This window comes from Leuresthes tenuis, unplaced genomic scaffold (genome assembly GCF_036924035.1).
Source record: "Leuresthes tenuis unplaced genomic scaffold, fLeuTen1.0.hap1 SCAF_16, whole genome shotgun sequence".
Lineage (NCBI taxonomy): Eukaryota > Metazoa > Chordata > Actinopteri > Atheriniformes > Atherinopsidae > Leuresthes > Leuresthes tenuis.
In genome coordinates, this window is record NW_027325370.1 from 30,210,870 (window position 1) to 30,228,706 (window position 17,837).

At 40.1% G+C, this 17,837-nt stretch overlaps 1 protein-coding gene across 1 annotated transcript; it reads left to right on the forward strand.

Annotated features, from left to right (window-relative positions):
• Window positions 1-132: 132 nt before the first annotated feature.
• On the forward strand, window positions 133-17,560 carry commd7 (COMM domain containing 7). The gene is made up of 9 exons (XM_072367246.1): window positions 133-287; window positions 3,888-3,941; window positions 4,084-4,186; window positions 9,179-9,235; window positions 9,407-9,444; window positions 9,763-9,853; window positions 14,007-14,056; window positions 14,173-14,221; window positions 15,682-17,560. The coding sequence occupies exons 1-9, from the start codon at window positions 207-209 to the stop codon at window positions 15,768-15,770; spliced, it is 612 nt and encodes a 203-aa protein (XP_072223347.1). The 5' UTR covers window positions 133-206; the 3' UTR covers window positions 15,771-17,560.
• Window positions 17,561-17,837: the final 277 nt, after the last annotated feature.

Genomic DNA, 17,837 nt, shown 5'->3' on the forward strand with positions numbered 1-17,837 from the left:
GTCTAGATTGTTTTAACTCATCATGTTACTTTTAGACCACAATTCTATGACAAAATAACATGACTTTTCTTATTACTCAGTTCCTTAACTAGGCACAGGCTGACATGTGATTCGCATGCGCATTAGCGAACCCGGAACTGAACTCCAGAACCCTGCCGTGCCCCATCAGCCGTGTTTGTTTGTTTTAAGAAAAAAATCTCATAAAAATGCAGCTACACTTAACTAAGGATGGATTTCCGGACTCTGCGAGCACTGACTTTCAGAATTTAAACAAATTCAACGAGCAGGTAATTACAGCGAGTGTTACGGAGAGATAAAGAACGTATCAACGGTTTGTTTAGCCATAAGGGATTTTTTAGAGGGTTAATGTATCTCCAAACGGATTTATTTAAAAAAATGATTAGCTCATTAGCTCGAGCCGTCTGTAAACAGGGTACATTAGTTGGTCCACGGTCTGCTGCTTCATATCTCCAGTCCCACAACATCTCAATGGGACCTAGTTACTCCCCGTAGTTTATCTGACAGCTATAGTCTCTACCTACAGTGCATTAAAGAATAGAATATATACGGAGAATTAAACCAAGAAAGTGGCCCCGTCAATTCCGCTGTGTTTGTGTTTTATTACGCTGTCCATACACAAGTTTAGAATGTCATATGGAGTGTTGTTAGACCGAACTCTCACATAGAAGACATATTCATTCTCAAGGGTAGAGATGGGGAAGAGTGGGTCACCTTAGCCCTTCAGTAGACTAAATCATTAAGAAGCTTATCATTTTTGCAGTTTGGATAATAATCTCCTTTCTATTTTTAAGCTAAAGAAACAAAATATTGTAAGATTCCTCTGTGGCTGTTGTCTTGGGTACCATAATTCATCCCATTAAAAAGGACCCTTGTCACTCGTGCTTTTCCTGCTCTTTTGGGAATCTGCCGACTCAGATCGCTGTATTGGCTGCTGTATTGACTTCCATCTCATGGACAGCATTGCCACCAGCATCCTCACTTCCATCTGCACATTTGGTGGCAGAAATAGCAGCAGCACCTAAAGAAAGTTATTGATTTCAAGATATTTTGATGCAGCTGCCTCAAGCACATTTTTTTAATTCTCAAAACTTTTCTGCACCACCATCATGTTTTGTTAAGTTTTTTTTTTAATCTATGACTCACCAATTCTGTTGTTAAATATCTGTATGATTGGTAGAAGCACAAGAAAGGGGCTAGGTGAAACTCACGTGGACCAAAGTTAATTGGTAAAGAGTTAGGGATCACACAATCATGTTAGAATGCTCCCCTCCCGAAAAACACCCACCCACCCATCCACCTGGGGCTTGTAAAGTAAAGTGTCTGCTGCTTGATCAGGGCACACACAAACAGATTTGAAACTGCATTTTTTACATTACATAGACACACTCCATGAAACATCGTGCTTTTGGGGTGCTTTTCTGTAAATCGACAGGACGACTGCACTGTATAGAGGGGAGGATGGATAGAGCCACGTATTGCGAGATTTTGGGCAACAACCTCCTTCCCTCAGTAAAAGCATTGAAAATGGGTTGTGGCTGGGTCTTCCAGCAGGACAATGACCTGAAACACACAGCCAGGGCAACTAAGGAGTGACTCCGTAAGAAGTTGAAACACCGTGTTTCCCAGCAACAGCCCCGATACCTGAAAGATCTGGAGAAGATCTGTATGGAGGAGTGGGCCAAAATCTCTGCTGCAGTGTGTCCAAATCTGGTCAAGAACTACAGGAAATGCCTGACCTCTGTAATTGTAAACAAAGGTTTCTGTACCAAATATTAAGTTTGATTTCAAGTTTGAATCACACAATGTGATTTTCTGGATTGTTTTTTAGATTCTGTCTCTCACAGTTGAAGTGAAGTGACTTCTCCATTTTTGTAAGTGGGAAACTTGGAAAATCTGCGGTGTATCAAATACTTATTTCCCCCACTGTATATCCAGTTACCCCAGAAACACACAACACTCTCCTTGTAGGTTTCTTTAGTAAATTCTTCTTCTTTTAAATATTCTTTGAGACTTGTGTTTTTTACTCAAACAGTGCAGGTCAGATGAATTAGATTTGGTAATCTAATGAAAGCAGACAAAAGTTGAACTGGTGAGAGCTGCTTCGTCCAATCCTGTTCTCAGCAGCTCCCATTTACCTTCAACAGTGCAAATTCAACTGCATAGTTTTTGTATTTGATAGGACAAGACTGCGTATAACAATGAAACATTGTCTTTTGACAGTTTAATAAAACCCAAACTTTGAAGCATTGTCGAGGACAGCCAGGTGGCCTCTTCAGGTTTTCCAGGAGCCATCTTGTCTTTTAGTTCAAGTTCACCAGTAACAGGTTAAATACTAACGCCATCGTTTTTGTTGTTTAAAAACAGAATAAGCAAACTAAACACAGTAAAACCTTTATAGCTAGAATGAATTTCAAGTCGGTTAGACTTGCAGTGTATGGGGTGTGAGATTATTTGACTGTTAATCATAGCGCCACCATGAGCCTGATTCAGATTTGAATTTTTTTCCAAGTTTTATTTATTTATCTTGTCTCTCTTGAGTATTTATGTTATGTTTGTTTTTTAGTAAAGCTGGTAAATTTCCAGTCTGCACTTAGTTCCAACAATCAGCACTCAGGAGTCTCTGAATAGGCCACGCTCACTTGCACTGATCAGTATGGTACTTAATATTCCGGTACAACCTTTCTTCAATATGTACCAGATTTGGTGAAATTCTGTCTCGCAGAATCTGTGTGACAGATTTGGGGCACTTTCAGCACCCTCTGTGGGTTGTGCTCAAAAAAATTAAGTTTCTCTTGTTTCCAGATACATGCCCAAGATAGCTACCTAAATGTATGATAATTGTATTACAGGTCAGCAAGCTATGGACGACTGGCTGCCCCACATATAACAAAAAGTTTTCGTCTATAGCAGACACATTTATGTGCCAATCCCACTTATTTACAGTAGAGTTGTAGGGTTGTGGAGGTCAGTTCCACAATGGTATGTACCAAACTTGGTGTTCGTGTCGTAAAAGAACAATGAATTAGATTTCACTTTACAGTTTTACACTTTATTCAAACTAGCAAGAAAATCAATTTGAAAGTATTTAGTGCTCCAAGAGGCTTTTTCATAGAGCAAAATTATCTGGACGCCCTCTTCTCATCATTTGAGTGGCTTCCATCAGGTCGCCGGCTTCGCTGCCCTGCCTGTGGGACACAGAGGAGAAAGGCTGCCTTTGTGCCCAGGGCTGCCCAGCTCCGCCCAGCTCCTAAACTCATAACCCCCTTCCTTACACTCATACACACAGACACACACACTTATACATGCTCCCATCCCACACGATTTTAATTTGCACATACGGACTTACCTACTTCAATGCCCATTTGCACCTTGTTATTGCATATTCCTTCACTACTTTTTTTTATCTTCTTACTCTTATTTTATTTTTACGTTGAATGTCTTAACACTGTATTCTATGTCTGCACTACGTGCCTCCTTTAATTACCCCCCGGAAATAAATAAAGTTTTTTTTAATTTAAATTTAATCATTTTAATAGTCAGCTTAATATCTGGAATTGTAAACTGAAGGCCTTTAACTGCAGCACTGGGCAATTGTCTGTCTGTCTGTGCACAAACAAGTTTAAGGGGGAGCAGAGGTTATTTGCTTGCAAGTAGTCTCTGAGTATAACTTTTGAGGGATGATACGTTGAGGGATGAGTGTTAAAAGAAAGAATCATGGAGTAATACTCTCAAATTGAAAGTTAGTCTAATTGCAGCTAATGATATGAAATTATTGTGAAGACTTTCTCTAAAAAAAAAAACCCAACATAGCTTGTATTTTTTTCAGATTAAAAAAAGTGTAATTTCTTTTGTGTGTGTGTGCGCAGCAATTTTTTCGTCTGATTGAAATTCTGTTCCAGTTCCTCCTGGAGCCAAAAGAGGTAAGTGTGCACACAACTACAGCACACATAATTTTGATGTTAGTTGGGCTTTCAGCTCAGTCATGTGATTTGTGTATATATGTGTGTGTGTGTATGTATATACATACACATATCTGGTGTGTGTGTGTGTGTGTCTGTGTAGTCAGAGAGATTCATGCAGCAGCTCAATGAGTTTGCAGGGGAACATGGGATGAGTGCTGGGCCTCTGAGAAACCTAATGAAAAGCGTCCTCCTTGTGCCACAAGGTGGGTGAGAGAAACAACTATTCAACAAACACTTTTTTCTGTAGACTTATACATACACAAATTCCTGTTACTCCGTGGTTTCGTATCGGTATGAGGTGGTAGGAATTTTGATTTTAATGTGTCTTCTTTCCCTTTGTCTGCTTTGTATACCCATTCAGTTATTATGAATTGTGTACTTGTTTATTTGGAATAGCCTATTTATATGTAGCATCTAATTTTAGAGGTGGTCCCTAAAACATAAACCTAAAAATAAATAAATAAGTTTAGCAATTAATCCGATTTTTACAGTGCCATGTAACCCCACTGAGAGTCAGGTCCTGCTGCCTTTGGGGGGGTTCTGCTTCCTGAACAACCTGTTATAACATCCCTCTCAAGGTGGGTGAGAGGTGTCACTATGTAGGGGGGAGGAGGTGTCCCAGTGAGTGGAGGAGAGCCTGAAGCTCCTGCTGAGGTGGGGTGGGTGGAGTTCCTGGGCTGTGGCTGGTGAGAGGTGTCATGGGGGATGGTGTCAGGTCTGCGCCATTGTCTTTCAAAGTGACAGGAGAACTCATTCAGCTGGTTGGCCAGTCGCAGGTCGTTTGTGGAGTGGGGGGCTGTAGGTCTATTGTTCATTATCTGTCTGAGCTCTCTCCAGACAGAAGCAGAGTCGTTAGCCAAGAACTGGTTTTGTAGCTTCCCAGGACCCGTCCACATGAGTACATTTTTGTCGAATCTGCATTAATACTTTATATTTTCGGCCTCACGTCCAGACGGATCTGGCTTTTTCGAGGTGTGAAACTTTTTTGAAATTTTTGAAAACCCCAGAGTGGGAAAATCCTAAAACACCAGATAGCCCGGAGTCGTCTGAATGGTGAATGCAGATTTTTTTTTCCGAAACAATGACGTATAAGCCCCGCCTCTCTAACCTTTAACCTGCTAGGTTAGACGCATCATAACAACAACAATAGCGGACTATAGGCTTGTGCTCGTACTACAGAAACAACTCAGTCTATCACGGCTGCTACAACAAAACCTTCTGCTTCTATATTACTGATCATCCTCTTCTCGTGTTATGAGGCTGGTTTGTAAACAGCGTGTGACCTTTATATGCATGCTCCATGGCTTCTCTTCCGGTTTCAGTGTATTGGTGTGACGACGTCACAGCGCTACATACAGGCCTGGCATATGTGCTACAGCATTTTGGGTCGTTTTCCAGTGAATCCCTGTGGACGCAGATATTTCTGGAAAAGACGGCGTGTTTACGGAGACTTTTTTCAAAACGACAGTGTATTGGGTGAGGCTGCGTACTCGTGTGGACGGGTCCTCAGAGTACTGTTGTTTAGCATCTCTTATCGCCTTGCTAAACTTGTACTTACACTCTTTCAACTTGTCCCTGTCCCCACTCCTGAACGCTCTTTCCTTTTCCACCAGAACTTACTGAGTTTGGCAGCGAACCAGGGTTTGTCATTTTTGTAACTCACCCTGGTGTGTGATGGTATACAGCTGTCCTTACAGAAGCTGATGTATGGCAGCACAGCGTATGTGTACTTGTCTCGACTGTTGGTGGCAGACCTGAAAATTTCCCAGTCAGTGCAGTCCAGACATGCCAGTAGGTCCTCCACAGCCTCGCTGGTCCATTTCTTAGATGTCCTCAGCACAGGTTTACAGAGCTTTAGTGCCTGCCTGTATGAGGGGAACAGGTGGACCATGACGTGGTCGGAGTGTCCCAGTGCTGCGCTGGGGACGGCATGATAGGCGCCACTGACTGTGGTGTTGCAGTGATCCAAAGTATTCCCTCCTCTGATCTGACATTTAATAAACTGTTTGTATTTAGGAAGTTCATGGTTGAGTTTCCCTTTTTTAAAGTCACCAAGGACAATAACTACACACAGTAGGACACATACATAAAGTCAGTCACCCACACCCACTTAAACTAAGTACTGTTATTATTGGCTTTGTTCTTAGACATTATATATTCATATTCTGTGTTTTACTAAATACCCTATGTTCCTAGTTTGTACTTTTCCACTCTACTCCTTGAATGGTCCAAGACATTAGGATGACATAGCGAGACATAATGACTGGGTCAGATAAAGAGTCTCTATTAGGTTAAATAGGTCTGGTACATTAGATACACTCCTAAAACAACACTCACACACACACATTGTTTATCACATCCAAAGAACACGACGAAGGCGATGGTTGGCCTGCTCATGTCACTAAAAACTGGCGGATTACACTCTGTTGAGTGTAAGTACAACCTCTGTGAGATAAAGCTGAATATAAATATGAAATGTTTCCGGATATCGGGGCTCGGCCTGACGGATTTCCTGCGAGAGCTCTGTCACTCCGAGTCCAGCACTGCCATATACTTGACATTTGACCACTAATAAATACATTGCTTAATTAAAGATTTCTCCAGCTTGTCCTTGGGCTTCCAATGAAAGAAATTGGGTAATAGTAAAAGAAATCAAATAATGAATCAAATACATCAACACGAAAAAAGAAATAATAATAGTTATGATAAAGAATTTTTTTCATCTTTGTGACATGACAACGTACTAATGCACCTAGATTTAAAAAATATCAAAAGGGATAAAAGCTTTTAAAGAAGAGGTAAGATTATTCCGGGCAGTTGGCACGTTAAGGTGGAATGCCCAGTGTCTGACTTCTTCAAAAATTGAGTAAGTTATTTAAGAGACAGCGTGGGCAACAACAACCTCTTTCTTACATCAACCTCAGCTTCAGAGGACATGCAAGAGTGCACAAAAAACTATTTGTGTGCAGCAACTACTTTTCATCAGTATGTTTAACCAACTTGGGCCAGTTTAAGGGTTTTATGAAATAATTTGTCTATGTTTATATTTTCTGGGTATTTTAGCACCAGCTGCCGCTAATAGCTTGGGTAATGAAATTGATAAACTTCCAAATAATTACTATTGTTACTTTCTGAAATATTTATATTTTTGTTATATAATTACTTTTATAAATGAATGCTGTCTTATTGAACTTTTACGTTCAATAATTTGGACAATGCACAGTATTGGGGAATACAGTAAGTGCCCCCAGGTTTATACCTTCGTAAAGTACTATCTGAACACAAATAACAAAAAATCATTGGATAAAGTGCCACCAACAAGTGTGAAGTTAATAGGCATTGTACAAGATCTGTATAAAATGGATAAATTAAACATTGTCTTAATACTCTGGTGCAGTAAATACCAGACAGGTTAGTCTGAAATCTGGAGATGTAGTGAAATAATATATCTTTCAATAATAACATGGACACTGCTGTCTCAACTTCAAAAAGCTTTTTTCAAGAATTCAGTTTATGTATCCAACCTTTATTTAACCAGGAAAATAGAGCTCCGGGGGTTTATAATCTTTTTTATGAGAGTATGAGAGTACTGGCCAGGAAATAAGCAGAAGCTTGATTAGCACTTACACAACAGTACCCACACAATCTGCAATATAGGTACAGAATGTCCTTATTGTATGGAGCGACTACAGAGACAACAGCAGCCTTATACATCAAAATTAAAAGACGTAGTGATATGATTTCCACCTTTTGTGTGGGAGACCTGGGTTCAAACCTCCTGCATGAAAGGTACCCCCTTACCCTATCTGCCTGCCTGTAAGTCGCTGTGGATAAAAGCGTCTGCCATATGCATAAACATAAACATAAACATTCTGCATTCTTGATGATTTCCACAGGACACTCAGCAAGGCTAATATAAAGTATGAGATGTCACCCCCAAAGGGTAGGAGCACTGTTGAGTGACTTTAATGCTTTTATATTATCTTTATCTTATCTATAAACTTAATGATGATAAATTGTTTAATAGGGCTGCACGGTGGTGTGGTGGTTTGCCTCACAGCGGGAAGGTTCCGGGTTCAACTTCCGGCTGGGGAGTTTGCATGTTCTCCCCGTGTATGCGTGGGTTCTCTCCGGATACTCCGGCTTCCTCCACCATCCATAAACATGCATGTTAGGTTAACTGTTGTCTCTAAAATTGTCCTTAGCAGTGAGTGTGAGTGTGTGCGGTTTTTTGTCTCTGTGTGGCCCTGTGATGGACTGGCGACCTGTCCAGGGTGTACCCTGCCTCTCACCCGATGGCCACTAGGACAGGCTCTAGCCTCCCCGCAACCCGACTGATGGATTAAGCGGGTATAGAAAATGGATGGATGTTTGGAAAAATTTCTGTACATTAAATATGTACAGAAAATTTGATTTTTTTTATCTAGTTTTTAGTTTTTTAAATATACACTTGATGCTAAATTGATTAATCCCGAAATGTTATTTTTATCTCGCTGAATTGTTGGTTCTTTGCCAAAGCATTCATAGTTAAGATAGAAGAAATATGTGTCGGTTATCATGTTGACTCAAGTCAATTGGTTAACACAATATGCCAATAAGCTGCATACATAACATATTATTTCTAAGTCAGATTGCTTGAATTGTAATTTTTAGAAACTGCTAAATGTGACCCACAAATGCAGTTTATGAAAGCCCTTCTAAAATGGTGTACCCACTGTTACGGCTATTGCCTTGGAATGATCCAGGTGAAAGGGAGTCTCTGAGAGGAGAGGGAGATGATCAGTGAGAGTTCGAGTGTGAGACTTTATCCAGACACAAATGCACGCCAGATATCGCTCTCTCCTGGTATTTCATGGGTCTGGAGTACAAGAATTAAATAAGTAAAAGTGATGTACACTCCCTTTATTAATAGAAGTAGGAGAAAATCCCAAAAGTAAATAACAGTTTGAATTATGGACTTTTTGGACACTGTAGCTTTCAAAACTCGTATTTCAACCATTTATTTGTAAGATTCCTCCTTACTAATGCATATCTGTAGCTGTATATTTTCACACAAATTTTGTCATTTCACACAACACTGAAAACCTGACATCGGTGAAGTCAGGAAAAGTTCAGTAAAGTTTAGCTGTGAGAAAATCCAATAAAGTGTGCAGCTGAACTTATGTTACAGTGATTCCCTTGTTTTTTTTCCTCAGGAGCCCTGAAGAAAAACCTGACAACTGAGCAGATCAGGGAAGACCTCGTGACATTGGGTATACATCCAAATCACCAAGTCTATCACTAACACAGTCAATGTTAAAACAAGAATTATGGCCATATAGTGTTATCCTTGGATATCATGATACCCTTATAATACTATTTCTACTCATTATTGTAAAGATTTTATTCATGAAATCAAAACCTCTTTACTGTTGGTTCCTTAGGACTAAATGAGGACAAAGCAGGTCACTTTTCACAGCAGGTAACTTTCCATACATTACTTTTTTAATTTTAGACTCTTCTGAACAATACACATGATTGGAAAATATCTATTTTTCAGGATGTCATATTGAGAATGTAGGGACATTTTAACAATCACTCATGATGAAAACTAACTAATGTTATGAACATTTAGATGTTTTTTGCTTACTGACAAGTTTGACAGTGCAAATGTGAATTTTGTGAATAAAATATTTTTTATCTCTTTCTGTGCTTTAAAACTCTTACTACTCTCTCAGATAAGAAATGCTTTAGCGTGCACATGATTCTCTCTGACATTTGTTTTTACTGTATTTCACAGTGGGGGGAGCATTTTGCAGAGCTGTCTAGACTTACTCTTGGACAGACTCTTATGGTTAACCAGTTGGTTGATATGGAGTGGAAGTTTGGAGGTAAGACAAAGCAAAACAAGAGAACACATCAAATCTAGTTTACAATAAAATGTGGGTTTTTCTGTCGGTTCTCTAAACTTAAAGTGCAAATTAACAAACATAATCTGCAGCCCAACAGTTCCATTGGCATAGTTTATGCTGTTGGATTCTTTCTGTTGGATTTTTTTTTTCCATTTAGATGTTTGAGTTGTGTTCAGCTAAGGGGTCTCTTTCCGGCCTCCCGTTCATACATCGTTATAACGCCTTAAAGGGGAACTCCGGTATTTTTAAACCTAGACCTTATTTCTGGCATGAAATACGTTTATCTACGGAGAACAGGTTGGTGAAAGTCAGCGTCTTTCGGAAGATATTTAGATAACTCGCGATCGTGTATATCCATATAATGGGAGAGAACAGGGCAGAGACAATACAGCCTCTAAATTATCTTTATTATCTGTCTTTATTTGACCAATAATTTAAGACGAATGAATGAATGAATGAATGCGTACTACTGCACTGTTAGCTCATTGCTGCTGTGTTGTTGTTATTGGCGGCTCTGTGCTCTGTGACAGTCGGCTAACTTCACACGTAGTTTGCTACTGATAGTTTTGTGCAACATGGCAGGATATTTATCAGATTTTGACGATGTGGACGACAACTTTGAGTATGATGGACATCCTTACTGGAGTGAATGAGCTGTGCTGCAGCAGCGGGCGTCAATGACGTTGCCCTTGCAACATCATTGCAGCTATGAACTAACAGTGCAATAGTACGCGTTCATTCATTCATTCGTAAAGTATAGTATAAAGACAGATAATGCCTTATTTAGAGGCTGCATTGTCTAAGCCCCGTTCACTCCGTTATATGGATCCCGAGGAATATAAATATCTTCTGATGGACACCGACTTTCGCCAAACTGTTCTCGGTGAGTAGATAAACGTATTTCATGCCAGAAATAAGGTCTAGGTTTAAAAATACCGGAGTTCCCCTTTAAGACTGGCAGATGATAGAAATCCAAATACACCTGGGAGTAGTGTCATTAGCATAATGCTAAACTAGTGTTGAGCTGATTTTCATAAAAAAACAGTGTGCTTCAATTAATAAGGGGAGTGGACAGAGTATGTTTGCTGCTCTTCAGTGTACTTATCTCCACTGTGCTGTTTATTGAGATGCAAAGGCTTCAGTCAGAGAGACACAGTCTAAACAATCTCATCTTGAACACAAACGAAAAAAAGGATGATTGTGGATTTTAGAAGGACCATGAATAAGCCACACACTACCTCCATTCTGGGAGAAGAGGTGGAGGTGGTGGATAACTACAGATACCTGGACAACAGACTTGACTTGAAATGCAACACCAAGACTGTCTACAAGAAGAGACAGAGCAGACTGTTGCCCTTAAGAAAGCGTTTGTCCTTCAGTGCATACACCAAGTTGTTGCATATATCCTATAAGTCTGTGATGGAGAGTGCAGTCTGCTTTGTTGAAGCAGCAGCATCAGAGTTAGTGACTCAAAAAGAACTGAACAAACTGTTGTTTTCATTTCTGCTTTTGAACATAACTACTGTCAAACAGGGAGATTGATGTTGCATTGCTCTAATTCACATCTTTATCTCACATTGGGAGAAATCTCTCATTCTGCTCATTCTGGAGCTTACTCGACTACAGTGGCTTGAGGTGCATGCTGTGTCTCTTCAGCTGTCTCCCATGCCACCAAAGAAACATGATGAAGTGCTTTTCAACTCCATTCACTTAAAATATGTTACTGTTACATCTTGGGTTTTTTATTTCTGCTTTACAACATATGTGCCATGAAAAAAATCTGAAAATGACATTTTATTGCTGATTTCACTGCTTTATTGAAGCTCTATCCCTTTATTTATTCTGGAGCTCTGTTGACCACCGTAGCTTGCATTGTATACTGTGTCTCCTCAACTGATTGTAGCAGACATGAGTGGCTTGATGAGTTTGATCACCACGTTAACAAACAGTTACAATAATTCTTGATGTACAAAATTCAAAATTAACTGATTTTACGCTGTATACGTTGTTGTGAATAATTAATCTGATTTTTGCTAAGACATAAAGGCAGAAATAAAATGCTGGGAATACCAACCAAACAGAAATGTTCAGCTCTGAAAGCCCTACACCAAACATTCAGGGTAATCTTAAAAGTATGACCTCCCTACCAGAAACATTTTGGGACTGAAATGTCTCCCCAGAGTTCTGTTTTCCTCCATGGTTCTTGAAAAATGTTCCTGTGGTTGAAATGCAGCTAAAGACAACTATGCACACGCACAGTTTTACTTCCAGTCAATTTAGAATCACCTAATTAACTTGACATGCATGTCTTTGGACTGTGGGAAGACACGGACCACACGGAGAAAACCCATGCACGCACTGGGAGAACATTCAAACTCAGAAAAGTCCTTTTCAAGGTTAAACTCAGGACTTTCTTGCTATCAAGCTCTGTATAGTTACTAGTATTAAACAATGAACATTTAATGAAAAAGATAGATAGATAGATAGATAGATAGATAGATAGATAGATAGACTTTATTAATCCCTTTGGGAGGTTCCCTCCATGAAATCTCCATCTCACTCACGCTCAGCACTGTTATATCCAGAAATGTACAGAATAAACACCCAAAAGTGGAAAACACCCAACACCAACACCCGTATAGAGATACAAATAATATTAATATAATATAATAGTATACTAGTAATAGTAATGAAAATGGTAGTAATAACAATAATAATAATGATAATAACTGACTGACTGCCACCTGTCCTACAGTCCCTCTTTCCTTCTGTTACTACAACCCCCACCCCCCCTCCCACCAAGTGAGGATTTAAACAGTTTGATGGCACGGGGGACAAAGGAGTTCCTCAGTCTGTTGGTCCTGCACTTGGGGAGAAGCAGCCTCTCGCTGAACCGGCTTCTCTGGCTGGTGATGACAGTGTGCAGTAGATGGCTGGCATTGTCCAGTATAGCCAGGAGTTTGTGCATTGTTCTCCTCTCTGCCACTGTCGCCAGAGGGTCCAGCTTCGTCTTCGACAGACTGGTAGAAATTCCCCAAGAGCTTCTTGCAGATGTTCAGATGTTGAAAGATGTCAACCTCCTCAGGAAGTACATCCTGCTCTGGGCTTTCTTGTACAGCTGTCTCGTGTTGCTCGTCCAGTCCAGCTTGTCGTCAAGCCACAGCCCAAGATATTTATAGGTTTTCATAACCTCCACCTCCTCCGTTCCTAACAGAACTGAACTGGGACTGAGCTGCAGATTGTTCATGTGGCACCAGACAACAAAGTTCCTCATCAAGTTCCTGTACTCCTCCTCTTCGTCATCTCTGATACACCCCATGATGACTGTGTCATCTGCACACTTCTGGATGTGACACAATCCAGAGTTGTAGCAGAAGTCTGCGGTGTACAGAGTGAAGAGGATGGGGGACAGTACAGTCCCCTGTGGAGCTCCAGTGCTGCTGACCACAGTGTTGGACGTGATGTCCTTCAGCCTGACAGACTGTGGTCTGTCAGTGAGGTAGTTGGAAATCCAAGCAACCAGACAGGGTCCACTTGCATTCTGGTTAGTTTTTTCCTGGAGTGCAAGAGGCTGGATTGTGTTGAAGGCACTCAAAAAAATCCAGGAAGAGAATCCTGACAGTGCCGCTCCCCTGGTCCAGATGCAAGTGGGCTCGGTGTAGGAGGTAGATGATGGCATCCTCCACACCAACCTGCCTGGAAGGCAAACTGTAGGGGGTCCTCGGCGTGCTGTACCTGAGGCCTGAGGAGGTTGAAGAAGAGCCGCTCCAGAGTCTTCATCAGGTGTGACGTGAGTGCCACCGGTCAGAAGTCATTTAGCTCACTGTGCAGGTTCTTCTTTGGAACCGCAACAATGCAAGATGTCTTCCAAGGGGTGGGCACTCTCCCAAGTTGGCTGCTCCGCTGCTCTGGACGAGGATGGGGGCAAGTGTGGTAGAGAGGTGAGGGAGAGAGGGGGAGGCAGGGTGGGAGGATGCCTGCAGCCACTGGGGGCAAAGAGAGGAGAAAAGTATTCTTTTTCCAAAAATATCTGTTTCAGTTAAACAAAATTCTTTTTATTTCAAAATTCAATTTATTTTATGGAACAGTTTGTACACAGCTAAGATCAACATGTGTTTTCTGACTTCCATAGTGACTGCTGGAACCAGTGAAATTCAAAAAGTGGGAAATATCTTTCTGCAGGTAAGACACTTCTGAATAGTCAACTGGCTTCACAGTCACACAAGCACACTAGTTAGAGTTTTAATTTTTACAGTTATTTGGTTCAGTTTTGTTGACCAATCTTTATCCTTTCACAGTTAAAGCTGGTGGTCAGAAAGGGAAATTCCACTGAAAACATCCACATGGGTGAGTATCTGCAATATTTACACAAATTTTATTGAAAACATTTAGATTATTTTCCCTAAACTTGCTTGCAAAAGCCTCACAAAAATGAATAAAACTTCTGCTTGCCTGAACCATAATTCATATGAGTTTAGAACTGCAAATCCTTTTTTTTTTTTTTTTTAAATCTGTAGGAATGTGTAGTTTGGATCGTTGGGAATTTAGAGAAAGATAACTGTGGCTTACCCATATGGCTGGAAGAACACTAACAATGGGGAAAGTAAAATTTACTTTGACATTCAGCCTCTGTCGCTCCATTTTTTGGGAGAGCTTTTCAAATGTTACTTTTTGATGCTGGAAGGACCGTCGCAATCTTGCCATCTAACTTTAAAAATGATAAATGGATTTAAATTTTTTATTTTTTTTTCTTGGTGTGGACAGAGGTACATATGATACAGCATCTACTCCAGATGCATAGCCTGAGCAGCACCTGTTCAGTTCTTTTTCTAAATCTACGCAAGAAGCATTCCTGCACACTATGTGGGTCGTGGCCCAACACACAGACTGTGTCTGACATCACCTTCTTGTTTGTTTATTCACTGCTCCCTATAAAAATTAACACTTTATTTTAACTTATTTTAGCATTAGAATAAGATTTCATTCACTTGATGAGCACTTAGATTCATCTTCATTTTGGCTGAAAAATGTGGAACATTGCATTGTAAGATTCTACTAGTATGCATAGCTGTATTCGGACAGAGACGTTCTAAGAACTGTCCACCTCGAATTTAGTTATAAGAACTGCCCTTCCCCAGGGGAACTGTTTCATTTTGCATTCGCACATAAGTCGGGGACCTTGGTCGGGACTGATGTGATGCAGCCGTCTGCGACAGTGACGTGTTACTTTAGCGCCACTCAACAACAAAACAAAACCCGCAAAAAGTAAGGAGAGAATAAAACAACACCACCAAGAAGCTAACATGGAGAGCGAGGAGGCCACCGTGTTCATGGTCTGCATGACGGTGATATTAATCATGGACGATCACATCAGGCGTCTAAGATGGAGGCTGGAAGAGCACACAGCGAGAGTCAGGAGACGGAGAATCCAGCAGCGGGCGATACTTCTTCGTTTCTTGAAGGAAAGAAGCGGAGCTACCAGCCACCAAACACCTACGTCATATGTGCTCCAATGGAACCCAGAAAAGACCCTGCCTCAGGGAAGGAGCTAAAATGGTTACAGGAACTGAGGGCCGTGGTCCCGAGTTCCTGTGTGTCCGAATGCGCAAAAAACAGCCCTATTCCTAAAAGCAGTAACAAACAAAGTTCTTCATTTAATCAAACACATTTTTTTTATTAATTTAGGCAACATTGTTGGTCATGCAAAAGTTTGAAGGGGAGCCTTAACTGCCATTTTTTGTTTATTGTGAATCTCAGTTTGTGTCATCCTTCAGCTGTTTTCTGTGCTCTTTTCTCTTCTCTTCCAGAGCTAACCCTGCCTCAATTTTATAACTTCCTACATGAGATGGAGAGAGCCAAGTCCAGCATGGAGTGTTTTAACAGTATATTTGTGTGACTATGTGCATAAATGTCAGGCTTTAGCTGCATCACAGTATGCCATATGTATTATTTGATTTTCTGTGCGTGTTTGTGTGTGTGTGTGTGTGTACATGCATCTTCCACAGTCACTGAAGATAAACAGAAAAAAATATTTACTATCAAACATTTGTACTCAATCTATCAATAAAAACAAATAAAAACACTTATTTTCATCCTAAATAATCATCTGTCTGTCAGTTTTGCTTTTGAGCAATGGAACAATAAAGCTTCACCCATAGTTTTTTTGTCAGTTAATAGATTGTGGCTTAAGTGACCCTTGTGGAAAAGTTTGGCCCACTGATCTCAAACAAAAACAGTTATGATAAAGAAAATATTTACCCCATCCAGACCTGTTTGATCATGTTCTGCCCTAATATTTCTTGATACTACTAAAAGTGTTATAAATTGTTCTGAACTGAAATAACATTGCAGAAGTATATTTCACTACTTGCTGATGCACACAATGTATTTCAAATAAAATGCATAAAGAATATAAATTAGTACGAAATGAAAAGGTTGATGAGATAAAGAGCAACAGATGCTTTGACAGTAGGTCAATTTCAGATGTTGACCAGCTCATTGTTATCATCAGTCCTCACTCAAATTCTTCTTTGATACAATAATTAGTTCACCACATAAACTAAGAGCTATTCATCCTGTATACTCTCTACAGATCTATAACATTACTGTCATTACTGGTCTCTGTCTTGATATGTATTCTACAAATTTCATGGCCTTTTTCCTGCTAGATCAGATGATATCTGCTTCTATTCTTGAGGGCATATTTACTTACTGTAGCTTTGTTTATCATTCACTTGCATTTCTTTGGACAAAAATGTCTGCCTTACACAGAAATCTTAATGTAATAAAGGTTGATATTTTAAAAGTTGTATGAAAACTGGAGGGGCTGCATGGTGGGGTAGTGGTTAGCACCGTTACCTCACGGCAGGTTCCAGGTTCGATTCCCAGCAGGGTTTTTTCTGTGCAGAGTTTGCATGTTCTCCCTGTGTATGGGTGGTTTCTCTTCGGTTACTCCAGCTTGCTCCCACCACCCAAAACCATGCATGTTAGGTTGATTGGTGACTCGTAAGTTGTCCCTAGGACTGAATGTGAGCATTTATGGTTGTGTGTGTCTTGTTTGTCTCTGTGTGACTGTGATGGACTGCTGATCTGTCCAGGTTGTACCCTGCCTCTTGCCCAATGACAGTTGGGATAGGCTCCAGCCCCCCGCAAACCTAAATTGGATTAAGTGGGTATAGAAAATGGATGGATGAAAACTGGATGAAAAGCTGACCAAAATTAAAATAGTGCTCACTTTTTATCCCCTATAACCACAAAAAACAAGAGCCATGGTGGTATTTGTGTAGCCTATTTCAAAGTATACTCAGATGGAAGATTATCATTTATTAATATGATATTTTGTTTTTAATTTTCTTTATTTCAGTGAAGCAGTACAATAATTTCAAATCTAAAGAATATGCATAAAGTATTGCTATACATATACAGGATACATGACTTTTTTATGTGTTTTGGATCTTGGAAAATAAAATTGATTAACTTTGATGGTACTGGTTGAAGTGTGCACTCCTCCATTGAACAAAGTAATCCAACAAAAAGGTCATTAATTTATTCACTTTTCATAAAAAATCTCAAATCTCATCTCAATCAACTGTAAATGATCTATTTATTACTAGTTTCATGTTGCACTTGACTGGAGGTGTAAACAAATAAAGGTGAGGATAACTGGACAGGACGGCTCTGAGTTGTGGCATCATTGTTTCTCTTGTGTGTGTGTAAGTGTGCAGGACAGAGAAAGTTGTAATGCTATTCTGGATAGATTATTTCTAGCAGCGCGTAAGATAAAGGAAAGACCCAGCTGCTCTCCTCTCAGTGACTTTTACTTGGTTTTCTGAAGTCGCAACAATGGTAGTTTATGAATTCAGTTATAAAGCATTAAACTGAATTATAATGAATTGGATTAGTATTGTTAGTGGTCCAATTATGGTCTAACTTTTGTTGTGAAGTGGTGTTATATGAATAAACT